The sequence below is a fragment of the Nelusetta ayraudi genome, unplaced genomic scaffold (genome assembly GCF_046127955.1).
Source record: "Nelusetta ayraudi isolate G7.1 ecotype Tasmania unplaced genomic scaffold, CSIRO-AGI_Nayr_v1 ptg000011l, whole genome shotgun sequence".
Lineage (NCBI taxonomy): Eukaryota > Metazoa > Chordata > Actinopteri > Tetraodontiformes > Monacanthidae > Nelusetta > Nelusetta ayraudi.
Genome location: NW_027466061.1, coordinates 11,010,699 through 11,037,328, shown reverse-complemented (window position 1 = coordinate 11,037,328; position 26,630 = coordinate 11,010,699). Strand labels below are relative to the sequence as shown.

Below are 26,630 nucleotides of genomic sequence, written 5' to 3'. Positions count from 1 at the left end.
GACCCTCTGCCCCCGCAGCTCCACAGCCAGCAGACTCTCCTCAGTCACGGCGTCTACCCAGCATGCTCTTTGTTCTGCACTCTGCAAATGAATATTCAGAAGGGGGCGAAAAACACAGACGCAGCGCAGGAGAAATGCTTAATTAAGGCGGCATCAGAGAAAATGCTGCCATCGTGGGCGCTTTCGGAAAAAAAAAAAAAAAAATCAAGTGCAGAGTGCATGTGAGTGCAGGTTCCAAACGCAGCAGCTTTTACCTGCGTCCTTTTGTCGAGGAGACAACCGCTTGAGCTCCTTAATGCTGTGCAACAATTTGGCTTTCTTTGCACTAAGTCAGCCATCCACCCACTCCTCTCTTGTTTTTTTTCTTCTTACAGAAACACTTATGGACAGTCGGTGGGCAACCACAGAACTGGCTTGGACCACGTTCCCAGAGAGTGGGGTGAGTAAATAAGATTGTGTGAGTGCGGTTCTTTTTTTTTTGTTTGCTTCCCCCTCCCTCTTTTTGTTCCATTTGCTTGTTAATAGAGGCCAGTCTGCCTTCAACAGCACACCTCCCACTGTTTAATATCTCTGTTTTTTTTTTTGTTTTCTGTTTTTTTGCTGTGTTACGTGTTTGCTTGCTTGGATACTGGAAAATGCCAAGAAGCAAATGAGAAACACACCGCGTGACACAGCCGTGTGAAGGAAATCGGTGTTTGTTTTTTTTTGGTGCTTCTTATTTCCTCATGATATGAAAATGTCGAACGGCTCGAACGTAACAACACAAGAACGGCGGGTAAACAAACAAACAGACGGGTGTCGAAACCTGCGGCGGAGCAAAATCCCCGCGGGCGTGCGAGCGGCGTTTGGGTACGTCGGCGCTTTGCATGCCGTCGCTCCGACCGGATGGAGAGCAGGGTAATTGAAAGAATGTGTCGGCGTCTTTTGCAACAGCAGGCCCAGGAGTGCGATACAAGGCCGGAATTAAGGTTTTTCAGGAGGTGAACACCCCCCCCCCCCATAGGACCGGTGAGAAAATAAAACAACATGAATTTGACCCCGGGGCTAACAGCCTGACAGACCTCCCCCACTCCCGGCCAGTGTAATTTGTCTTCCCTACGTGAGCGCAAAGTCAGTCAATGGAAATGGTGGGTTGCCATGGAAACGGTCTTGGGCAGAACCTCCTTCCCCCTCCCCTCCGCCCCGAGCAGGGCCGGCTCTGAATGTCCTAGCATCCGCCGAGTCATATGTCACGACTGGCGAGCTCCCCCTCCTCCTCCCCCCCCCCCCCCCCCCCCCCACACACACACACACATGCACACGCGCACGCACACACACACACACACACACACACACTCTGCCCCTGACAGGCCCATACGTTCGCGGAGGAACCGCAATTATCATATTTGTCAGGTGGCGCGTCAACGTGTTGCCCGGTGATTTACGGCGGCCGACAAGGCGACTCTCGGGCTCATCGTTTGGGGATAGATTGTGCGGCGGGAGCGGCTGGACGTGAGATGACTTATGCATTATTTTTCCTCCGGTTGAAATAATCAATTCCTGGGAAGCTCATTTGTTATGGAAACGAAGCGTTGGGATCCGAGCGGGGGAATTAGGCAAAAGTCAAAAAAAGATTGACTCCTCACAAGGTTATTTCCTAATGGACTAAAACTATTGAGCGGCGGAGCCATTTATCATAGTCCATGACTTTAGTTACCTCATGCAAAAAGACCCGTGTCAACAACATACAGAGATGTACATCGGCGCGCTCAGACAGTTGGACTGGAACGCTGTCACTGCGACGGCTCCTCTCAAAATGACTCTCAGCATTATGACATCCCGTCCACCTGTTATAAATAAACCAGTGCAGATGCAAAGCTCTGCCCTCTGGATTTATGTGTAGGCCTGGTAAAATGCAGCCTATCTGTGAAATATATTCCGCGTAACCTTAAGTGCCCGGGAGTGCTGCTGAAGTGCAATTACACTAACAGCGCTGCGCACCGAGGGCCATTTTAACAAATAACTCTCCGTCGCCGTTCCATGTGTGTTGGATAAATTCTCCATTTTGAAAATCTTACAGTTTATTCTGCATTTTTTCAACTCAAAACGACTTTGTGCATCATCTCGACGACCGCAGCTGTTTCAACGGTATTCGGAAGTGTGTCTCAGTTTGTCTAAAGGTCCCACATCATGCAAAATTACGTGTCTTTATCCGCTCAGCGAATCTCCCTGGAAATGTGGGTGGATGTAAGTCAGGTTGGTAGGATGGGAAGGCAGGGCAAATGTGTGCTAAAATGGTTTTGGGAACTTTTTAAATAATTTCTTCTAATTTCAATTAGCAGTGCACATTGTCATAAACTATTGAATTTAATATTGTAGCTCTTATTGTTTTTTTCTTCTCGTAATTACCAAATATGATTCTAAATTTGTCATTTTGACTCAATTTTTTTTCCTAGGTATTTAATTGTGTCCTGTGTGAGGGTCCCAGGAAGAATAGACGTTACTCCCACAATGACGTGATGGCTAATAATTCCTAATAAATCAAACACAAATAAACAAATGGTCCAACAGAGCATTGTTTTTCTGGACATCTATGGATTTTTTTGCCTGGATATTTAATCAGGAACAATAAAAAATAGTATACTGTTCGTAATACGACGATTAATATCCGCAGAGGGTAGACAACACTGTGTGATATTAGCTGTGGGAAGTCCCTCCGTCAGCACCGCCGCTCCCACAACAGGCCCGCAACGCTTCAAATGTGTTGCGGAGGGAATACGCTTTGCTATTATTAGTCCAAAGCGATTGAATATTTCTGAATGATTCATGCAATTAGAAGTGTTTTAGCTGCAAATTATTCCTCACAGGCCACATGCACACAATACTGACTGCGCGTGTGTTGCATTCTGATGCTGTGTGTGTGTCCTCAGCCTGAAATCTCTGCAACGGGAACATAGTGCTTTTATCGTGGCTCGATGTTAATTAAACACAGAGGTGGGAAGTAACAAAGTACAAAAACCTTGTTTCTGTACTAAAGTAGATCTTTCAGGTATACTTCATACTCAAACTTGTTACTTTTGTGTTCAAAAGCATTTAAAAGATGCAAATTCTGTTTAAAGTAATTCACTTGTTATTTATTATAGTTGCTTGAATTGAAGTGGAGCTATTTGAACTCTGCTGTTGTGTAGTTAAATATAAAAGTGGATATAAAATTGGATCATATTTTAAGGGAGATTATTTGAGAGTTGCTCAGCTTTGAGGTCACTGTTCAGTTTTCAGCACAGAGAAAAATAAACATGTTGACATTTGGTAACAAAATAACATTGTTTTTTCTTATTAAAATAGGCAACTTTCAATAATGGCTCACTGTCACACCTAGAATAATATAATGTATTAAGTACCAAAGCACATTTTTCTCATTTTGCCACATTATCGATGAGTGTGTTGTTACAGTAATGGCAAAAAATACTTTTTACTTCTCAGAACATCTCAGAACCTGTCCTTTTTTACTTTTACGTGAGTAAAGGAGTTGAAGCAATACAAGAGTTTTTGTTTTTTTTAAACAAGTATCCGTACTTTCACTTCAGTACAGAATGTCAATACTTTTGCTACCTCCGATTAAACACATGATGGCTGGACTGCCGCCCCTCATTTAAGAGCTTCTCACGGTTCTTCATGTTCTTCTCCCGCAGTGGGAGGAGGTCAGCGGCTACGACGACTCCATGAGCCCCATCAGAACCTACCAGGTTTGCAACGTGCGGCAGCCCAACCAGAACAACTGGCTCAGGACAGACTTCATCCCCCGCAAAGGAGTGCTACGTGTCTACGTGGAGCTCAAGTTCTCCGTCCGTGACTGCGCCAGCATCCCAAACATCCCCGGCTCCTGCAAGGAGACCTTCAACCTCTTCTACTACGAGTCGGACGGGGACACGGCCACGGACGCCAGCCCTCAGTGGCGGGAGAACCCCTACGTCAAGGTGGATACTATCGCCCCCGACGAGAGCTTCTCCCTGCTGGAGGCGGGCAGGATCAACACCAAAGTGCGCAGCTTCGGCCCGCTCTCCAGGGCGGGCTTCTACCTAGCCTTCCAGGACCTGGGCGCCTGCATGTCGCTCATCTCCGTCCGGGTCTTCTTCAAGAAGTGCTCCACCACCATCGCCAACTTTGCCGTCTTCCCGGAGACGGCCACGGGGGCGGAGGCCACGTCGCTGGTCATTGCTCCCGGCGCCTGCATCAGCAACGCCATGGAGGTGTCCGTCCCGCTCAAGCTCTACTGCAACGGCGACGGCGAGTGGATGGTTCCCGTGGGCTCGTGCACCTGCGTGGCCGGCTACGAGCCCTCCGCCGACAACACGCAGTGCCAGGGTACGTTCAAGGATTCTAGGATTCAAGGAGCTTCATGGTCATACCAGCTCACCTTTACAGTTGTGGTGTGAAATTAGAGTTTGAGAAGACAGACACAAGTATAACAAAAATTAAGAGAAAGTCAAAAATCAAGTACTTAAAAGCAAAATGTAAACATGAGCAAAGATGTATGCTACTGTTCAAAGGTTCGAGGTGACTGACTCACTTCTGCATTGAGCTCCATTACAACCAGTTTCATGAAATAATGATCTTGAACGCTCTGCGATCATTATGAGTGCATGAAAATCAGTCAAGATGTGCTTGACGAGGATGGGAACATTTTAGTGTTTCATGAAAACCATTTCCAGTGTCTAATTAAAAGTGATTGAGAGAATTCCAAGTGTGCAAAATTCTGTGAGCACGCTAACAGTAGGTGGATTTAAAGAGCCTGGAATACCAACCATGATGCTTCGTTTATTCTTTTATGATTCAGCACAAACAACTAACTTCAATTATAATACAAAGCTTTGTTTTAGAAATGTTTGCTTTTTAAGCAATTTTAAATCATTGAACTTCTGTCATGATGGCCAAATATGACACACTTGAAATTCATTCTCTAAAATTACATCCAATGAGACATTCAAGGCAACAACTGTCAAAGCCATCCAATAATGTGTTTCGCACATCCTGTCTGATTTTCATGCACTAGTGATGTAGAGTAGAGCTTTCCAGTAGATGATTTCACAAAGCTGCTTACAATGCAGCCCAATGCAGACATGAGCCAGTGACCCCAAACCTTTCAACAGCTCCATGCAGAACCTGACATTAGCTTCACTAAATACTAAATATCGCGCATGACAGCAGGAGGCAGTCCCTAATATTGCACCTACACGGTAACTTAAATATTGCACCTTTGAAGACGTGTGTGTTTAACGCCCTGACTGTTCATTCAAGACAAACCCTCTTTGTGTGTGTGTGTGTGTGTGTGTGTGTGCGTGTGTGTGTGTGTGTGTGTGTGTGTGTGTGTGTGTGTGTGTGTGTGCGCGTGTGTGTGTGTGTGTGTGTGTGTGTGTGTGTGTGCAGTTGCGCCCCCCGCCCCCGATCCACCCCCATCCCTGCTCCACGTTTATTGTGTGGCTCCTGAAAAGCGGGTGAAGGAGGGTGGAGGAGAGTATGAATTAATGAGGTGTTGCAGCGAGGAGCCGCATACAAATATTGTGAGTGCAGGACAAGGAGGAGAGAGGGAAGATAACGGCCGGCGGGAAGCAGCCACCAAATAAAGAGGCAGACAGTGAGGGAGAATGCAGATAAATGGAAGGGAAGAGTGGCCGCAGAAGAGAGATATTAACAGGGAGAGAAGGATGGCGGCGGCTGGAAGGTGTGAATTTGACAGAGATGGGATGGTGGTGAGGCGGGTGGGTGCAGCCAGCAGAAGAACAATGTGATGTGGAGGTGTGGGGGAGGGGGCGCCGAGCGGAGCGCCGTCTCACCTGGCCGCCAGTTGTCGTGTCCAACATGCGCGGCGAAGCTCGTTGACTGCCGTTTGGCGGCTCAAGGTTAAAAGCCCAGATAAAAACTGCTCACGCGTACGTCCCGGCGCCGGGGAAGCGTAATTTCCTCTGCCGCCTCCCCGTTAGTTAATCTACGGGCGGCGGCAGTGGCGGCGGTGGCGGCGGCGGCGGCGGCGGCCGCTCATTAGTGCCACTGAGCCAACGACAGCCAGCGGCACGGCGTGAGCATTAATCAATCGGACGTTTCATTTCTTACCTCCTGGTCAGTCGCCTGGCAGGCAGTGCGTGTGTGTGTGTGTGTGTGTGTGTGTGTAATGCAGACAGGAACAGTATCAAGACCAGGAGTCATACAAGGGGGTGATTCAGCAGCCTCTCCAAAAAGAGGAGAGGAGAGGAAAACAAACAAATAAAGTAAAATGATGATTCTCTGTGTAAGAGAAGCGGAAAACACAACAGCAACCCGCCCGAGAGCCTAAAGGTCTCGGTGAATCATAAGGGGGGTGGACGGGGACGAAAAGAGAGAAAAGCTCCATTTCCGTGTTGTCTCGTCCGACTTTTTTATGGCCTGGTTTCAGAGGAAACAGCGCGAGGGGCCATTAGCCGTGCTAGCTGCGCTCACAGCGCCGTTTTCTGGGAATTGGGGAGGAACTTCAGCTCTGAAAGACCACTTAGCCTAACTAGTTAATCACACTCTCCCCTGTACCGGCTCCCTTTTATGAGCCCTCATGCTGGCAGGACAGATGTTTGCCAGAGACCACCGTTCCGTCTCCTCCTTTCCCCGTCTGGAATGTGGAAAACTAGCAAACAGCAGGGGGCTCCGGCGGCGGATACATCCAGACCTCTTGCCGCTAATCCCTTTATCTGAATCCTACTTTTGTCTAGGCTTATGCCTGCTTTATCCTTAAGACCTGATATCAGCCAACCTTCGTCGTGACACTTGTGGAATTCAAATGAAAGCGGCCGTGTGGACGCCTGGCGGGAGGATCCCCTCACCGCGCGCGCTCTCTGATGACTTTTACGTCGGCTCCGATCGTCCCTTCATCTGAATTGATTTATCGGCTTATTATGGGCGGCGCTGAGCGGCGCACGTCGAGGCCTTGTTTGTATTCAGCGGCGCGCCTCGCGGGGCCGAGCGCCCTGGAGACACTGATTGATGGTCTTAGGGTGTATCCCTGTTTCTCAGAAGCATTCTCCATCCCTGTTTGTCTGACAACAGCAATCTCCAGTCAGGGGTCTATCTTCATCTTTATCATCCTTCTCCTCCTCTTCAAGCGTGCCACTCGGGCTGTCATCCCGGCCCCGCTTTTTTTTTTTTTTTTTCCCCAGGGGGCGGGGGAGATTAATGTCACTTGGAGAGCACGGAAATAAACGAGCAGATGCATAAATACAGATAAGACCTCATTCACCGCCGCTCCTCACGCACGTATCAACATTTCGTCTGTAAATACGGAGCTCTGGCGGAACTGAACAGGTGCAGCTTTTGTTCTCCAACTGACGCGACGGCCGCTTGTCTTTGAGATGAATTACAGCCCACAGTGTTATTTTTTTTCTCACTCTTCCACCTCTTTTGTTCTTATTCTCTGTGTTTTGTTTTGTCTCCTGTATGTCGTCCAGCTTGCTTCCCTGGCACCTTCAAATCGAAATTCGGGGAAGGGTCCTGCGCTCCCTGCCCTGCCAACAGCCAGACCAGTGCCCGAGGAGCCGATATTTGTCCCTGCCAGGGTGGTTTCTACCGGGCCGACAGCGACCCACCTGACTCCGTCTGCACCAGTAGGTCTCACACAAACTGAACCTGGAGCTAAATCACCTCCCCCCATTTGGTCTCTTTTAAAAAAGCGTAAAACATAACGTATCTATCTACCACCGTCACTGGTGGGTTCAAAGTTCAGCTGAAAAAAGAGCAGCTAGGTTTTAGTTTGGTACATTTATAATGGGAATTAGTTTTATTTAAAAAAAAGGATAATCTAAGTTGCTGGGAAATTCACTGAAATTTATTGCTGATATTTGCAGCTTGTATTTTAGCCATGTCATCTAGACACAACTGCCCAAGTTCACTTTTAACTCTCTGCTGGCGTCGATGGCTAGAGAAGGTAGCGAGTCCTTGTGAATATTGTCTAATTCCACTGTTACATCGTAGCCACAAGATCCTCTGACTGACCCAAGTCAAGGGTGAATAAATCAGTCACCGACAAACGTGATATGTTTGCGGAATCGCGTTGCTCAATCATATTTTTGGATCACACAGTTGGATCCATTGTATTTTAGGTGCAACATAGCATCACGAAAAGTTCAACTTCTCCAATTCGTCAGAATCGTGTCGCCTGAGGTGACGTCTGGTGGAATCACATCTGTACATTGACCTGCTATGTAGTCTTGCACCGTTTGTCGCGCATTCCTGACCAAGTTCAGCCTTCTTGTGATGATTTGGTTCAAATTCTTTCATGCTTTCTGAAAAACTTTATTTGTAAAGGAGGTTGAAATATATTTTGTATGAATATGTGTTGGAAATGATTATTGATCCCATATCTGGGATCCCATGGCTACAAATAGCCTTATTGCTCTGTGCTGTCACATTGCTAGCCTACTACAGCGTCTTCAAGAAGTTCCCTCATTTCTGTCTTCTATTTTCCTTTGGCTGATCCCCTGGAAGCTGCACTGAGCCACACTGCCACCCATGACTTTTGGTGGTACTGCAGCCGCAAGCTCTCTGAAAACGGAACATGAATTATGACTGTATGTAAATTATGACTGAGCGTGAATTATGACTGAACGTGAATTATGACTAAACGCTCCGTCTGCGCGTGCATTTAGCATTGAGCCTAAAAGGGGCCATTAGTCTCAATTTACCTACGGGCTCAAAATACCTGGTGTTACGATATAGAAACGTTCTATTTGGACCCCTGCTCAATACTTCCTCCTCTCTTATGTTGTAGTTAAACTACTGCACCTTCATCGTTTCTGTGACTTCCAAAACAAAAAAAACAAAACAAAACAAAAAATCACCATTAAAGATGACAAGTGTGCGGTGGATGTCGGCAGCGCTAAGCAGGGTGTTTTGTTGCCGAGTGCCGTGGACCTCCCAGTACACTCAGGCCTCGGAAAGAAAGTCCCAGCAGCCGCGCTGATGGAGGGCGACATGTGGCTGCCTGGACCGTGCAAAAATCACCCCCCCGGGGCCTCTAGCTGCGTTAAGTGACACACGGGGCCCCGCAACTGTCTTCCCCAGATCCTTGTCACAGGAACACTGTGGACGCTGACCAGCACACATACACACACACACACACACAGGCGGTGGCGGTGGCGGTGGCGGTGGCGAGGGACACAAGCAGCACTTTGGATCAAATGCGCACATGCACACATACATGCGCACGCACACACACACACACAAGCTTGACACTTGTGTCCCTGCGGGCTGTCAGGGTTCGTGCCAAGGCAGCCTGCGCTTTGTGTCCCGAGTGCCGCAGTTGCACAAGAGTCAATGACCGGCAGCTTGGGCTCAGCGTGGGGTTGTTTTTTTAAAAAATCGCTTGGTGTCCAATCAGAAGAGGATCTGGGTCAGCTGAATAAGAAAGGACAGGATGAAGGCTGGTGGCGCTGCTGTTGTGGTCCAGCTGTCCGTCCAAGTCCCTCCACTTTGAGACATGTTGGACGCTGAGAGGAGGAGCTCTCTGCTTTGGCACGCGATACTTCCATCATTGATTATCCCCAAAAAAAGAAGCAGCATATTTAGCCCTTTGTTTGCAGTCTCCCATTGAAACTGATGCTCTCTTGGACCGTCTACATGTTTGGGAGATGGACATTTTTTTTTTTTTTTTTTTTTTTAGCAGAGGGCAGAACCAACACCTGTGGATTTGCCCTGCTACATAGTAACCCTCTGTGACATCACAGAGAGCTGTCTTCAACAGCAGTGTGCAGCAAGTGAATTTTCTCATTGACTAGGGACGATTACTGACAGCATGCCGACACAGATTTTTGTTAGAAGTTTGATGTAATTTGTCACTGCAGGGCCTTTGATGCTGCAAACTACCTGGACAGAGTTTAGTCAGACACTCTGTGCTCGGCATGTGGGCGCGACGTGCTTCAAGCACCAATAGGGAACCTTGAACTGGAGCCATCAGCGCTTGCTAAACATCCAGGCCTCCTCTTTCCTCCCTGCGAGGGGATGAAAAGTGTGTTTGCTGCTGCGGCCTCCTCGTCGTGCTTTATCAACACAGCGTGGCTCATCACAGCTCCACGATGCAGCCATGTAAAATCTGTAGGATTCATAAACGAGCGTTCTGCCCTGCAATCAGTTGAGTTGTTCTGCTTGTGCACGACTAGTCGTATTTATCCTCCCTTCCCTGAATATGTTTATTTATTCATACCAAACAGGAAAGCTCCCCCGCCCTCTACCCTCACTCCTGCTGTTGTTGTCATGTTGTTCCGTGCACTCAACCTCGTCCCAAGGAGTTGTAAAATAAGCCACCACATTTTCTGCACAAACGGGGGAGAAAAGGATTACACTCTGAGGTGGAAACACTTCTTTTAGTTGACTCCTTACCAGAGTCGCTGAGGGAGGACGGTGTCACGCTGCTTCCTGCTCTGCCTGCTCTAACACCCCCCACCTGTGTCTGCCCAGCCATCCCCTCGGCGCCGCGCAGTGTCATCTCCAGCGTGAACGAGACCTCGCTCTCGCTGGAGTGGGAGGAGCCCGACGACGCGGGCGGCAGGGGCGACCTGGTCTACAACGTGGTGTGCAAGAAGTGCCTGCGTGACCGCAGCCCGTGCACGCGCTGTGACGACAACGTGGACATCGCCCCCCGCAGGCTGGGGCTGCTGCAGCGGAAGGTGGTGGTGAGGAACCTGCAGGCGCACACCCGCTACAGCTTCGAGGTGCAGGCCGTCAATGGCGTGTCGGGGAAGAACCCGACCTCGCCGCGCTACTCCACCGTCAACATCACCACCAACCAGGCCGGTGAGTGGCCCTGTGTGTGTGTGTGTGTGTGTGTGTGTGTGTGTGTGTGTGTGTGTGTGTGTGTTGGGATGTGCAGTGTTGGGAAGATAAATTTGCAAATATAATTGGTTGCAATTACAAGTCCTCCTTTAAAAATTTCAATTTTAATTACTTTACCAAAGTAATGTAACTTATTCCATTTTGATTCCATTTCTAAATTTTGAATAAATGTTTTCAACGGTTTACCCCTGGCAGCGTTAATCTTTCAGCAGAACTCTAAACAGAGAGAGACAATTCAACTGGCAGGCGAGTGGTAGGGGGCGCTGCAGTTCCCAACTTGACTGGAGAACCAATCAGAAGCGTCAGTGTCACACTTTTGTCAGTGGATGGAAACAGAAAAGGACAGTGCTCGTGACAAGCTAGTGCACGAGAAAACCGTGCAAAGCAACAAAAATAAGATTATTAAACGTAAAGCTCAGCCCTTTTTTTTGTAAAATTTGGTCGGATGTAATTAAAATGGTTATTATTCATTATTCCACAACTAACTGTAGTTTAATTATATTATTTATTTTTTATTATCTTTATTTTGTAATTGAATTACGCAACAATGTCACGTGTAACTCATGACACCCCAACACTGAGGGGGAGGAATCAGTCGATGACACCGCTCGTGTCCAGCCGCTCCAGTTAATTCATAGCGAGACTGCGATCAATAGCACTTAACATCACGATGAATCCGTCCGGTTAGCGGACGGTGTGTTCAGTCAATGCCACTGAGCGTCTTAATGAGCTTGTGGCGTCAGTATCAACAGCAGCGGTAAACATTGTTGAACAAGCTGAGACGGATGGGGAAGAAATAACTCCCCCATCCTCCTCCTCCTCCTCCTCCTCCTCCTCTTCCTCTTCCCCCTCCTCCACTGCGAGGAAGGAGCCGAGGAAGTGGATTTTGTTCCGCCGCCGTCGGCATTTATCCACCTAACGTCGGCGTCAAGCGGCAGCGTCTTTCCTTCTGCTGCTGCTCATCTGCAGCGTCGTCACCTGGCCAACGGCTCAGCAGCTCCTCCTGGGTTCACCTTCACTCAGTTCCGAGTCGACGACCCTCTGTTGGAGTCACTTGCAGGCCTTCCCGGATCAATCGAGCGACGGAGCGAGCCGAACTCGGGTCCAGTGCCCAGTGTTGTCGCCTCTGCTGTGGTAGTTTTGCCACACGAGAAGCCAGTTTCACGTCTCAGTTTTCAGTGATGTCGTACATAGTGTTACCTAAATTGCATAATTCCAACAATATTGTCAAAACTGAAAAATAAATAGACATTTTTAGACATTATCCACAAAGTTATATGTCCAGCAAAAGTAAAGCTATGTGAGCTTAAACAAGTTTGTCCAATAAACAGCGCATTGTCGTAATTTTGTATAAGACACAGACGAGACGATAACAAAACAAACTATTAATTGAAATTTTACCTTTCCCTCCTTCAGCCGTCAGATCTCCGGGGGTTAATTGAGTCTGTCCGGTTCTCACGAGTGCTTAACCAGTCACACTTCAGCGTAAGGCGTAACCGCATCACAGACTCGAGATCTGATTGGCTGTTGCAAACTCACTGTGTGTCTGTTCACTTACAGCAAACAGGGGCCTGCAGTGTCGACTCTGAAGTCCTCAGGCAGATTTCATAGAACCTGACAACACAAGCTAGCTCAAATATGATTGGATAAAAACTCTACCGTAATATATGAAAATGAAAGTATCTCAACCAAGTGGAGGATTTGACATGAAGGAAACAGATCATGGAGAGTAACTTTATTATCATAATTTTGTGAGAAGGAACTTTTCTCGGTATGTGTAGGACAGCAGAGAAGCCTTGCCGGCCTTGTTGGCCCGCCACTGCCTGAAACCGTCTCTGTCGTCCAATCCGCAGCTCCGTCGGCCGTGCCCACCGTCCACCTGATGCGCTCCACCGCCGACACGCTCAGCCTGTCGTGGCTGCCCCCCGAGAAGCCCAACGGCGTCATCCTGGACTACGAGATTAAGTACCACGAGAGGGTAAGATCCGACTTTTCCCCCATCATCTTAATGTCGATGACGGACGGATTGACTCTAAAAATATTCTTGGCTGCGCCGAGGTGGCTGAGAAAAGATTTTGTTGTGCGGCGATTCAGGCGTTGCAGGAGTCTCTGTTGGGCGGTAAGAGAAGACAGTTTGCATTATGTTGGCAGAGCGAGCGGGGAAACACGGCCCAGCAGCTTTTCAGGGTGAACTACGGCAGATTATGACTGCAGCCTCGTCTTTTATCTCCTACACCGACCCTCCTTAAAGGCAGAGGCCGTGTTATTCTGCTGACGGGGAGGAAATGTGTTTGTTTAACCAGATCGGGCTTGCGCTTGTACCACTCACAGTTTCTGGACCATCCTGGATCAGCTCCTTAGAGGATAACCGTGTAGGAAAACAGTTTTAACGCCCTTTTCTTAAAAATGCAGCATATTTAGCCCTCTGTTTGCAGCTGCCTGTGGAAAAATAGAGGCTTTGTTGGACCTTCTATGTGTTTTGAAGGGGACAGAAACAAGGCTTGAAACAAGGCTTGGCTCAAAATTGGCGTGAGGATTTGTAACCGAAGGTGTTGATTCCCTTTGTGACATCAGAAAGTGCCAATTTCCTGAAGACATTGTTCTAAAGTCGGACGCGAACGTGATCCCGAAACCAGTGATGACTGCAATGTGCTCAGTTTTATCAGGACCGTGTTGGACCCAGTTCAATCACTGCTGCAGCTCGTATTTAAATAATTCTCACCAGCCGGCTCCGCCGGCAGGGAAGGAAACCGGCGGTGAAGAGATGTGCACTGAAAAGAAAAGACATTCCCCACTATTATGGGCTTTTTCCTAGATAGACACAAACTTGCATGGCTTGAAAAAAAACATTCAGGTAAAAAAAAGAAGCTGAGAGGCTTAAAAGATTTAAATAAATAAATAAATAAATAAGGAGCCGCTGTAGAAAAAGAAGAGGAATAATGAGTGCCATCACTGCGGCGTGAACAAAGCAGCTGCAGGGGAACTTCCCCCAGTCATTTCCTGTGTACAAGCAAGAACAGCTTTTATTGTGGAAGAGAGAACAGCATCACACACACACACAATGATGCAGTGTCTCTCTGTCTGCCAGCAGGGCCAGGCCATGTCCCACACTGTCACCTCGCAGCAGAGCTCGGCCAACGTGGAGGGTCTGCGGGCCGCCACGCCCTACGTGGTTCAGGTCCGAGCCCGCACGGTGGCCGGCTACGGCCGCTACAGCAACCCCATGGACTTCAGCACCAACCTGCACAGTACGCTGCTTCTTCCTCTCAATTGCAATTTTTTTTTCATTTTCAGTATTTCAGTCTTAGAGTGTGAGTGACTACTGCCACTGACTTTGTTACTGTGCTTAAGTCGATTTCTCAGGTATCTGTACCTCACTTGAGTATTTCTTCCTCTGTCTTTTCATTTTCACACAAATAACTCTACTTTATACTTCTTACGTTAGGAAAAAAACACGTTTGTTACTTTTGTGTTTAAATCTGTTTATAAGATACAAATTCTGTTAAAAGTAATTCCCTTAATGCCATTGTTGTTGCTTGAAGTGGAAATAATTGAATCATGCTTTTGTGGAGTTAAATATTAAACTGCATCATATTTTAGAGGGGGATTATTTTAGAGTACCTCTGCTTATCAACAAATATATTGTTTTGTTAATTGCAAAAAAAAAAACAGAACGTGCACTTTCTTGCTTTTCAGTACAGTACCATCATATTTTTCTTTCACATGAGTATCTGTACTGTTACATGCCACCCCCGCTGCTGCATTTCATGTCCCGCTTGTGCGCGTTTCCCACCCAGGTGACCCCCAGAAGTCGGTGCAGGACCAGCTGCCTCTCATCGTGGGCTCGGCCTCGGCGGGCCTGGTGGTCATCGTTGCCTTGGTTGTAATCGCCGTGGTCTGCCTTAAGTGAGTGTTTGATTTCATTTTTTTTTTTTTTCATTTTTTCGCCTCCCTCCGCTGTATAGCGTCTGATGCACATCAATGATTCATTTTGTCAGTCAGATCCTGAACAAAGAGGATGATTAAAGTTTAACGTACAGTTGGACGCTGTTTGATCTGCTTCAGGAAATAAAAGGGCAATCTTGGAAAAAAGACATATGGGAGGACAAGTTGCTCGCCTCGTTTCCTGCTTGGCAGTTTGATCTGAAGGAGGAGCTGGATATTAGATTTATTAAGCGTACCTGGAAATGTTCGGCTCTGATTATGTGTGTGTGTGTGCGTGTGTCTGTCTGTGTGCGCGGCTTGTTTACAGGAAACAGCGCAGCGGCTCAGAACTGGAGTACACAGAGAAACTGCAGCAATACAGTAAGTTTGGCGGAAGCGTGTCGTCGGCGGTCATGTGCTCGTGTCTGCACAGTTAAAGCGGCTGATCTAATCAATTATCTCATCACCTGATCGAAGCAGGAAACCATCAGGCTGTTTATTTAGATGAAGCCCTGACCGAGCACGCTCTGTTTCACTGGTACAGTTTATGGTAAAGAGGCAACGTAAAGCTGGCGTTGATCTTAATCTAGGAAAATGTACTGGGCATTTTTTCCTGAACTCAGTGTGGAACAACTAAATAACAGCATTATGAAACTCATTCTTATGCTCTCACAGTCACATAGCACTGTTTTTCTGGCTGTTATGCAAAAAGAAAAAGCCCTTTTTACACCTGTTGCACAATTTCTGCTAAAACCAGCACACACAGGTGACACCAACTGCGAATATATAGCAAGGTTTTGCAACAACCACCGGCAGAAAGTCTCCCTGCTGCCTCTAGCTGCCCACGTTGTGGGTGCACGCTGGGAAATGCAGCAGAAACTGATTCAATTCAAGCACGATTTTCCCTATTTAAACATTCTGCGCCAGTCACGTTTGTTGACTTCCTTCCTTTTAAAAGAAAATACAACCGCTGCACCACTGCCACAAACTCTGATCTCACCATTGGGGAGAGCACGCACTGCAATTAGCAGCAATGGAAAATACAGCCCAGCCACAAGTTCAACTCATTAAGTATTGTTTATGCGCTATAAGAGTTTTCAGAAGCAGCCGTCCTGCCTGCGCTTGCAGTCTGAAAAAGAGGAGATAAAATAAAATAATGCAGGCAATATAACTGACTGCTGGCCACTTATGGCCTCTGCAATACTGAACTGGATTTTCACAGATGCAGACCAATAAGTTGAGGTTCAACCAAGGTTTTAAAATGAGCATGTTCGAACTGTTTCCTCCCTGTGTGAGGTGTCCTGGTTCAAAAGGACTTTGCTGCACAGACCTGCACTGATGTGTGTAATCAGCACCAAAGACGTGAAGGTCACACATGACCGTAGTTGCTGATCCTTCTCCCACACACACACTCACGCCCCTCTCTCTCTCTCTCTCTCTCTCTCTCCCTGTCAGTCTCTCCAGGGGTCAAAGTTTACATCGACCCCTTCACCTACGAAGACCCCAACGACGCCGTGCACGAGTTCGCCAAAGAGATCGACATCTCCTGCGTGAAAATCGAGGAAGTCATCGGCGCAGGTAACACACTCACCGCCGTCTCTGTCCAAGAGCAAGAAAAGAAGAGAAAAAACACACACATGAGAAGGCGGTGCATTAAAGATGGAAGGGGACGGGAGAGTGGATGTAGCAACACAGCAGAGGAAGGAGAGAGAGAAACACTGGCGAGGGTTGTGCTCGAGGTTCTTTCGCGCCACCAGGATGGGGGGGTGGGGGGGATCAAAGAGAAGACCTCCCCTTTAGTTTCCTTTTATTCTCTCTCTTCAGCAGCTGCTGTGTCCTGACTTCACCTTACAATGACAATCTGCTCCCGCTCGCTCAACCCCGCCCCCTCCCCCACTTTCCTCATCTGCCTTGTTTTTTTTTTCCACACACAAAAACAAAAAAAACAAAAACAAAAAAAACACCAAAAAAAATCCAAATCACTCAGGCACGCTGTGCAGACCCCCACGGTTCCCGGCCCGTCCTCTGTCTCCTCTCCTCCTTGGCCCCAGGTTGCTCACTTGCTCCGTCCCCCTCACCCCCTCCCTGCCCAACATCCTCGCCCCCTAAGCCCCGCCCCCTCCCCTCCTCCTCCTCCTCCTCCTCTTCCACCGCCCACGACCACCTGCGAGGAACCCGCCCTCGGCTCCTCTTCGAGACCCTTCACCCCTTGAATTCGACCTGTAACACCCCCCCCCCCCTCCCTCACCCCCACCCTCACCCTCTCCTTGCTACTCGCCCTCCCTCTGCCCCCCCACCCCCTCCCGTCACTCTCTCCCGCCTGCAGGTGAATTCGGCGAGGTGTGCCGAGGCCGCCTCAAGCAGGCCGGCCGGCGGGAGATGGTGGTGGCCATAAAGACGCTGAAGGCGGGCTACACCGAGCGCCAGAGGCGGGACTTCCTGGGCGAGGCCTCCATCATGGGCCAGTTCGACCACCCCAACGTCATCCGGCTGGAGGGCGTGCTGACACGCAGCTGCCCCGTCCTCATCATCACCGAGTTCATGGAGAACGGAGCGCTGGATTCCTTCCTGAGGGTGAGGATGGGCGGGCGGGTGAGGGGGCAGAAGAGTTCACGTTCTGTGCTTATAGAAAAGTACAGATACTTCAGGACTGATTCAACTGTTTTGACCAAGTAAAAGTAAGAAGATTATGAAATGTACTGAAGTAAAAAGTCACAATTGATTTTTTTATTTTGATAATGAAACAGTACATTTGTTTATAATTTTGACAGCGTCACAGAATAATCTGAACTGAACGGACCTGAGTGACCCCAAAGCACAGTCACTCTAAAAATATGATCCACTGTTATATGTAACTACTCAACAGCAGTTCAAATAGCTGCACTTCAAGCAACAGCAACACATTGCTTTTACTAGAATTTGTATCTTTTAAACGCTTTTAAACACAAAAGTAACAATCGGTTTTTCCAATGAAAGGAGCAGAAAGTACAAATATTTGAGTACAAATGTAGAGCACAAAAGTAAAAAGTGGTCAGAAAGGGAAATACTTCAGCAAAGCACAGATTTCTGAAAACTCTGCTTAAGTGTAACAAAGTATTTGTTCTTCGTTCCTTCCCACCGATGGCGGGCGGCGGTGTATCAAAGTTGAGAAGAACACACACACACACACACACACACACACACACACACACACACACACACACACACACACACACACACACACAAACACACACAAACACACATACACACACACGCATGCTCGCACAGAGACAGATCCAGAGACAGAGAGTCGTTTGGCGGCACCTCTGGGTTATCGGAATCTTTTGCTCTCTGTGAAAAAAGCCCCGAGGCTCACACTTGCCGAGTGATAGAGATTAAATGTGCAATATAACGCCCGGAGACAAACCGAGCGTCTCCGTTTGACGTGGCTGACTGATGCTGACAGGCGTTCCAGCGCTCGAAACTCCTGCTGGAAAGCTGTCACACATCAGACCTTTGGATCGGTTTGCTGCTCTGGTGCATTAGAGACTGTTTGCACGATGGCGGAATACATTAACCATCAGAGGCACTTTTTTTTTCTCTTCTTTTTTTTTCCTTTTCCAGCGCAGACCCAGCAGCCACCTACACAAAACTCTGAACAAAAGGCAGGATGAGAAATGAGGTGTCGCAAAGTACATTTCCAGCTGCGTGGGGGCCATTACATGCAATTTACATTCAATAAAACGTGCTCTTTTTTTTTTTTCTTGTTTAGCTGCGCTGCAAAGAACGCTGCTCGCTAAATACGCGTCAAGCAGGTCGTCGCGCCGCCACTCGCTGTGGCGTCGCACCAGAACTTTGTCCGTTAGCAGCGTGCAAATGATTGGTTTGTGTGGATGGGGTTGGGGTTGGGTTTTTTTTTTGGTGCATTTTATGTGTGTGTGTTTTTTTGGTTTTTTTTTAAGATGAAGAGATGTGGCAGTGAAAGCCAAAACCCATCTTGGGGTCACTGAACCTTGAGAGAGGTCGCTGTGCCCTCTGTGACATCATAAAGGGTAGAATTACGCAGCTTAAGCACAAGAAGAGCCAGTTAGACTAAACTGACTGTTGCATCATTTGGAGGCTTTAAAGAGTTGCCAAACACCTTATTGACGATGAGAAAAAAACATTGATAAATAAAATAACATTCATAAATAAACAAGACCAAAAAAAACAACAACATTTTGCTCTTCATTTTGGGCAAAACACATGATGATGATGTGCAAGTCTTGATAGATTTCATCAGAGGAGCTGAGGAGTGATGATTAATTGACTGTATGTTTTAGTCCAATATTCGATTTTGGTTTCTGCTGCAACAAGGCAGAAATGGGCTGCTTTTTTTTTTTTTTTTTTAAATATCTTAATCCTTCCTTCAGACACAAAACAATTTTTTTTGTGAGTTTCCTGTTCAGCTCCAAACAAAACACTCACTCATTACAACAGTGATTTATAAAAGTAGTTTATTAATCTGACAGTTATCCCTCAGTGTTTTCCCCCCTGGAGGTTCAGACGAATAATATCCTCAAGCCGTCCAACACAGTTGCTTCCTTTTCTGTTAGCATTATTATTATACCATCATTAGTAAGCAAATCCCATCCTCTCGCTCGGGGATCAAAAACGTGAATCAACTATGAGATATTTGCCCAGCAGCCGCCAGTTTCTCTCGTCTTCTGATGTTCCAGAGCAGCAGATGGACAGAAAGAGTCAAAGTGATCAATGAAGCCATCGATTGTCGGCTGCGCATCTTCATGTAGGAGTCCAGCCTCGTCAGTCCTCCTCACACACTCCTCTTCCTCAGCTGTCCAACAAATAACACACACACTCTCACACACACACACTCTCACACACACTCACCCTCTCACACACACAAATAAAAGCTCGTCCATGTCCTGTCGTCACCTCTGCTGCTCGTGTCAAACCTGTGACTCAGAAGAACTCTGAGTTTGGCCTCCACGATGAGACTGTGGAATTAAAGTGGTCTTTCAAATTAAAGTCATTCAACTCATTTTTACATAAGTGAGCAGCGCATACAGTGGCCCCCTCATTCCTACATTCCCACAGACATCATTACAACTCTTCACTTCACATTAGTCTCACTGTTTAAAACAGGTCTGTCCTTCGCTTGATAGAAAAAGTCCTTCTAATTTCTGAGGGCTCCATCATTTTTTTGTCAGTATTTGTTTTGTTTTTTCAATTTGTAAATATATCGCAATATTCCGTTGCTTTCAAGGAAGCACTACCTGGCGGTTCCGATTGGCCCATGTCACTGTGTATCTTCAGAGCTAGTGGGTGAAACCAAACATGCCGGCTAACCAAGATATTAGCTTCGTCTTTAGCACCGTTGAAGCCAGAAAGCATAAACTACTGCATTGAGAAGCTCTTTGTCTGAGATGTCAATAAGATGACAATAAAATGGCAAATGAAAACATGACATCGCCCTCAGTCATGAGTGTGCAAGTCAAAGGTAAAGGTTGAAATTGTATGGTGTTTATGTGGATGTTGGGGGCCTTTATTTTTAAATCACTGATATCTAAATCCTGAAGCAAGAAATGTGAAAACTGTCTGAGGTGGAGACGAAATCAGTCCAAAATAGTTTGAAAGTGTTGCTTCTAACTCGTGAGCAAACTGTGTTTTGTGTGTGTGCTGCCCACCCACCCACACATACACACAGGCACATGTGCACAACATATGCATGGCGCATCAGAAGCAGTGCAGATGTGCACGGTGGCACCTCGGCTCTGCTCGCTCTGCCAGGAGTCACGGCTGTTTACTCCTCCGTCCGTTCTGCTGTTTTGGCTGCGCGGCTCCAGAGCTCAGTGTTTACGGCTCCGTCCTGTCATGTCTTCTGTTCTTCGTAACCGTGGATTCCAAGACGGGATTGATTATGTTGGAAATACTTTTATCCCCCACCCCTCGCCACCACTTCTTCATCGCGCGCCCCCCCCCCCCCCCCACCTCCTTCTTCTCTCCTCTTTCTTTTTTGAAAGATTCAGGTCATGAGAGGAAAAACGCTGCAGCCTACTTTCTGCTCCGCACACACTTTAGCGCTTTTTCCCTTTCTTCTCCCCACCCGCAGAGTTTAGGAGCGCCAATTTATTATGATCTCAGGTTTATCCCTCTGTGTCACGGGCTGGCAGACGCGGCGGATGGCAAATTAAAGCCTGAAAGTTCTGATCTCCACGTTTGTTTAGCACGTCTGGAGCGGCGTCATAAAAGGGCGGGAAAACGTGCAAGACAAGGGCTTTTTTTTTTTCGCCAGTCGGACGAAATGAAGCTTTGAGCTGCGGCACAGCGAGTCACTCGGGTTCAGTCGGCTCTAATGTTCTTCAGGAGCGAGGGATGGAGGGAGGAGGTGGGGGAGGGGTGTACAGAAAGAAAAAATATGCAAACAAAGCGTTGTGCTAACGAGGACGCCGGTTCCAAGTCGGAGGGTTAAAAAATAAATAAATAAAAAGCAGTCATCACCTGCAGCTGTCAGGGTCAGATTTGATGATTTTTAGGCCTTTCTTTTATTTTTATTTTTTTTATTATTTATTCATTTATTTATTTATTTATTCGTTCCCCCACCCACGCCACCGTCGTGCAGACGCAGCGCTGAGCCGTGATGTGTGTGTACAGAGGGACAGCGAAGAGCCTAATTAATCAGCTAATTGGACAGCGTGCACTAAAAGGTCAGCTGTCAGCGACTGTCAGCGGCGCCCATTAACGTTATGACGGACGCCGTGTTTGTGCAGCTCGGTGACTGATGGGCCTCCCACTGCTATCTGCTGCACGCCGGCCACCGCCTGGTGCAACTTCTTCATCCTGCTTCCCTCTGGTTCAATTAACCACACCATCCTCCCCTCCTCTCCCTCCTCTCCTCCCTCTCCCTCTCTCTCTCTCTCTGTGTGTGCTGCAGCTGAACGACGGCCGCTTCACCATGACGCAGTTGGTGGGGATGCTGCGCGGCATGGCGGCCGGGATGAAGTACCTGTCCGACATGAACTACGTGCACCGGGACCTGGCCGCACGCAACATCCTGGTCAACAGCAACCTGGTGTGCAAGGTGTCCGACTTCGGCCTGTCGCGCTTCCTGGACGACACGTCGGCCGACCCCACTTACACCAGCTCGCTGGTAAGGCTCTGCCGTCCGGGGAATTCCCATCTCGTCTTTGTGTTTTTCCAATTTTCCAATTTATGAATAAATAGAAAGTGCCTGGTATTGGCGAGTATTTTCTATCCCATTTTCTTTGTATGCGTCCCTGTTTTTGTAGGTTGAGTTATGTTTTGCTTTTCTTTTTTTTCTGTAGTCACGTGGCTGTTGCTGATGTAATTGTAGGATTATTATTTACAAATGTGTTGATCAGTGTCTGATAAGCTAATGAGGGCTGGGCACAGACAAATCAGTCAATCAATCAACAACAAACAAAAAAAAATCCAGGGATTCACTGGTAACAATATGAGGCCATCTCCTCATGAGTGTGTGTGTGTGTGTGTGTGTGTGTGTGCGCGCGTGTGTTTCAGGGGGGGAAGATCCCCATCAGGTGGACGGCGCCCGAGGCCATCGCCTTCAGGAAGTTCACCTCCGCCAGCGACGTGTGGAGCTACGGCATCGTCATGTGGGAGGTGGTGTCCTATGGGGAGCGGCCGTACTGGGACATGAGCAACCAGGATGTGAGTCTTGCCTTCCAACAGTTTTTGGTTGGTTTTTTTGCCTCGTCTGAAGTGTTTGTATCAAAGTTTTGTTTTTTGTTTTGTTGTTTTTTATGGCCGAGCTGTCTGGGCTTTGATTTGCAGCGTGACATGTTGGACTCGGGTCCGCACCAGTGCCTTTATCTCCCCGCTACAGAGGCGGCTGCCACTGTGTGGCTGGGTTCCATTTTCTTATTTTTTTTTTATACCTTATTTACTGCCCTTCCTCTCCTCATCCTGCACGAATCCATACTGCAGAGCCCTGACAGTGGGACGGAAAATACATTTTCTTACGCTTTTTAACCTTTTGGTGTATCTGCTCTGTGCAGACACGCAACTACACAGCAAAGGAATCAGCCCTGAATAAAATGCAGAAGCACTTTATTACTAGAGGAATATCTGCTCTGCATTGTGCTTCAAAAAAGTGTGTGTGTGTGTGTGTGTGTGTGTGTGTGTGTGTGTGTGTGTGTGTGTGTGTGTGTGTGTGTGTGTGTTTGTAAACAAATATATACATTTACACTAACAATAGCAGCGATACAGCAAAATTTTATAAACGTGTGACGTATTACATGCAGACACTTGGCAACGTGCTGTAATGAATGCATCACAATGGAGGGCTGCTGCTGCTGCTGTTGCTCCCAGCAGCTTCACTGCTGCTGCTCAATAAGAGGCGAGAGTCAACAAAACAGCAGGTGTAAACAGTGTCGGTAAGCGCCGGGATGTACAAAGCAAGAGGGCAAGAGGCGGGCGGAGAGCAGTGCAGCGCAAAGGTTTTATTGCTCCCATACGACTTCATTGTTGCCGGGAGTGGAGAAGCCACCTGGGGCAGTCTGGCGGAAGGGAAGCACAGTCGCCGGGCGGAAATCAAATCGCTTGGAGAATATTTTCATCCTCCAATTATTATCTTTTCTATCCGTCACACCAGTTTCAGAAGGAAACGATTCTCGAGGTCCAAGAGACAAAAAAAAAAAAAAATCCAAGAAAAGAAATAGAAGTGTGAGTGAAGATGGAGACGTGTGGCAGCATGGGATGAGAAAATATCCTTTAAGTAGGACAAATTGCTGTTACAAAAAAAGGATTATTCTGGGGCCAAATGCCGAGTGGAAAGAAAGAATCACAGCCAAATGTCAACACTTTGCAGGAGCATCAGTGGCTGAAGTCCTTCACTGTACGCAGTGAATGTGACATTAACGGGCACATCGACTGCCACAACAGGACAGTGAAGTCACTTTAAAGGCCCAGTGTGACACATTCATTGGCATGAAACCGACCAGAAGATACACATGCATGTTTTTTTATTGAGATGAAGTCCTTTGAAATAAACAGCAGATGCATTTTGTTTTTACTCTGCATTAATAAACAATTATGTTGACAAAAGAACAGCAGGTCCACCTATAAAGAGTCAGTTATTTCCACACTGTAAGTCATTTAAAAGACACAAGATGGACTCTTCTCCCTGCTGGGAAGTTGACCAGGTTCAGGCTTACGTCAGCGCCGCTACAGGAAAGACCTGAGATCAAGACAGACGGCGGAAAACAGGGATTAGCGTCAGGGTGACCTTTCCTGCATACCATTTGCTGACGGGAGAAAAATGTCTGCAGAGTGACGCGGATGTTTCCCGCTTCCCACCAATCTCTGGTTCGAGATTCACCCTGGCTGAAAGCGGAAGCCAGCGTGAAAGCACGGCCTCGGGTGTGTTTGTTTGTCTGCTAGCCGTGCGTCGCCCTGCCTCTGCGTTTGCATCGGACTCGCTGGGCCTTTAAAGATTTCCGCTGCGTTACACGGAATAAAAAGCTGTGAGAGGAGATTTACCGAGGGGTCAGCAGATTGTGCTGGCAGGTCGCTCCAGAGCAGGAGGGCGCGGACAGCAGAAAAAAAACCTCCGACAGAATGCAATAATTAGCTGCTGCTCAGCCGACGAGCAGGGACTTTGGGAAGACCAGCAAGTGTTTTAAAACTTTATCTGCGTGAATAGAAAAGAGCCGATGTCAGTGATCAGCGGCAGGGAAGGAGACTGAACATCAGACCCTTGAATCAGCTCAGTTCCTCAGATTGAAACTCAACTGAGTTTGCTGGAAACCGCTCTGTGTGTCACATTTGACTGAGCGCCGTGACTCTGCTGTGTGTCGTGTCAGGTGATGACGGCGGTGGAGCAGGACTACCGGCTGCCCCCGCCCATGGACTGTCCCATGGTGCTGCACCAGCTGATGCTGGAGTGCTGGATGAAGGAGCGGAACCTGAGGCCCAAGTTCTCCCGGATCGTCAGCACCCTGGACAAGCTGCTCCGCAACGCCGCCAGCCTCAAGGTGGTGACCAGCAGCTACTCAGGGTGAGTGACTCCACACAGCTGTGTCCCTCTGAGAGCTTCACAGGTCATCTTCACACTGGATGGACACCTTTGGCGTTTGAACTTCATGGGGGGGTTGGCAACAGAAAAAGAAATCACACTTGAATCACACTTGATCTGCGCTCACTGAGATATCAAGAGCGCAAACTTTTACATCCACGATGAAAAGCTCGAACAGAGAACATTTTCAGCTGGTCTCACTGGCTCAGTGATGGACAGGAGAAAAGTGTAGCTGTGACAAAAACAGCAAGTGACTGTTGTAAGCTCGCCCTTATAAAAAAAGTCCACTGCAATCGCACTGCATGATGGTGCCGTTGCAGGAAAAAATAGATAAAAGCAGCACCATTAGGAATGTTGGGTAAATGTTCAGTCACCGCAGAGAATCTGGATCTCTTTCTGTTTCTGGAGCTGCGTCGCTGCACTTCGCTGCGACTGTGGCCGCTCTTCAATGGGGGAAAAAACACACACACACACACACACACACACACACACACACACACACACACACACACACACACACACACACTCACACACACACACACACACACATCGGCGCTGTGAGTTTCCCGCGTCACGGCTCTGTGAAGGTGTTCCACAACAGCAGCAGACGGAGGCTCATGAGAAACAAGAAAAGAGCCGAGATGATGCAACTCTCCCTGCGTCTCCCCCATCTGGGAATCTGTTTCCTGTGCGGCGGCGGGTGAAATCTGCTCCCGGTGCTGAAACGGCGAGCCGAGCTCCTCGACGATGGCGGCGACGGAAAGTCGAACTTTTAAAAATAACCTGACGGAGAGGAAACAGACGTTTTTCTGGCTGCATTTTGTTTCAGGCCTCTGGTTGATTCGAGAGGATTTTTTTTTCTTTTCTTTTTTCTTTCTTTCCCTGCCAGAGACACATCCGGCATCAGACACTTGACTTATTTATAGCATGTCGTCCTGCAGTTGACACCTTTTTTTGTCTTTTTCTTTTTTCCTCCCAACTTTGTTTATGAGCACTTTTTTTTTAAACTGCTGTGTTTGTTCTGGATTTTGTTTGTCTGGCACTCTGATTAGCGCTTGTTTAGATGTGAGATCCGCAGCTCCGCGCTGATGCATAATGAATCAAGAGCGCATCCCCGTCCCAGACAACGCCTCACTTCCCTATTTCTGCTCCTCCTCTCCCCCCCTTAACACCCGCGACAGGCATAAAAAAAGAAAAAGAAATGCAGAATTCATACGTTGTGCATCCAGGTTGTGCGCCAGCTCCTCGGCACGCCGGGCTCCCAAGGGCGACTCCTCTGCCAGGGTTTGGGCTCAGCGAAGCTAATTGTGCGTGGAAATGTAATGGCTGACCTCGGTTTAATTCCCCTTATACTTGGCTGCATGCTGGAATGTAGGTGATAGTGCAGACGGCAGCCAGAGTTGCTGGTGTGGAAAAGCAGGAGGTGATGAAGTGTGAGTAATAAGGGAGATTGAGGAGAAGCTAAAAGAGAGGAATGTGTTTAATTAGGTTGCTAATGAGCTTTTTAATGCATCAGGGGAGGGCGGGCGGGTGGCGCCGTGGGAGGGGACGGGAAGGTGTGACGACGCTGGCTGCGCACGCCGCCACGCGACGTGTCGGCGACACGTCGATGATTAATTTACGGCCTCATCTGTGTGCGGCAGCCGGGGGGAGATCCACAGATCGGGGCTCGTTTGCATCAGGCGACGCTCGCTGACGCTCACCTGCTCGCCGCCGACTGCTGGTCGATGGCAAGGCAGATAGAGGGGGAGGTGGGGGGGGGGAGTTGGGGAGGGGAAGGGGAGGAGGAGGAGGATATGAGATGCGGCGCTATCGCCCGAGCATCTTCAGCCACCGCCGGGCCGCA

At 48.1% G+C, this 26,630-nt stretch overlaps 1 protein-coding gene across 1 annotated transcript in view; it reads left to right on the top strand.

Annotated features, from left to right (window-relative positions):
- Window positions 1-26,630, top strand: part of ephb3a (eph receptor B3a) — a 36,872-nt gene that overhangs the window by 6,898 nt on the left and 3,344 nt on the right. Inside the window, exons 2-14 of the mRNA XM_076020816.1 lie at window positions 375-439; window positions 3,672-4,344; window positions 7,449-7,604; window positions 10,453-10,788; window positions 12,681-12,805; window positions 13,919-14,075; window positions 14,625-14,733; window positions 15,080-15,132; window positions 16,207-16,329; window positions 17,078-17,325; window positions 21,665-21,880; window positions 22,270-22,419; window positions 24,573-24,766. Of these exons, the coding sequence (XP_075876931.1) occupies window positions 375-439; window positions 3,672-4,344; window positions 7,449-7,604; window positions 10,453-10,788; window positions 12,681-12,805; window positions 13,919-14,075; window positions 14,625-14,733; window positions 15,080-15,132; window positions 16,207-16,329; window positions 17,078-17,325; window positions 21,665-21,880; window positions 22,270-22,419; window positions 24,573-24,766 (2,605 nt within the window). The remainder of the gene's footprint in view (window positions 1-374; window positions 440-3,671; window positions 4,345-7,448; window positions 7,605-10,452; window positions 10,789-12,680; window positions 12,806-13,918; window positions 14,076-14,624; window positions 14,734-15,079; window positions 15,133-16,206; window positions 16,330-17,077; window positions 17,326-21,664; window positions 21,881-22,269; window positions 22,420-24,572; window positions 24,767-26,630) is intronic.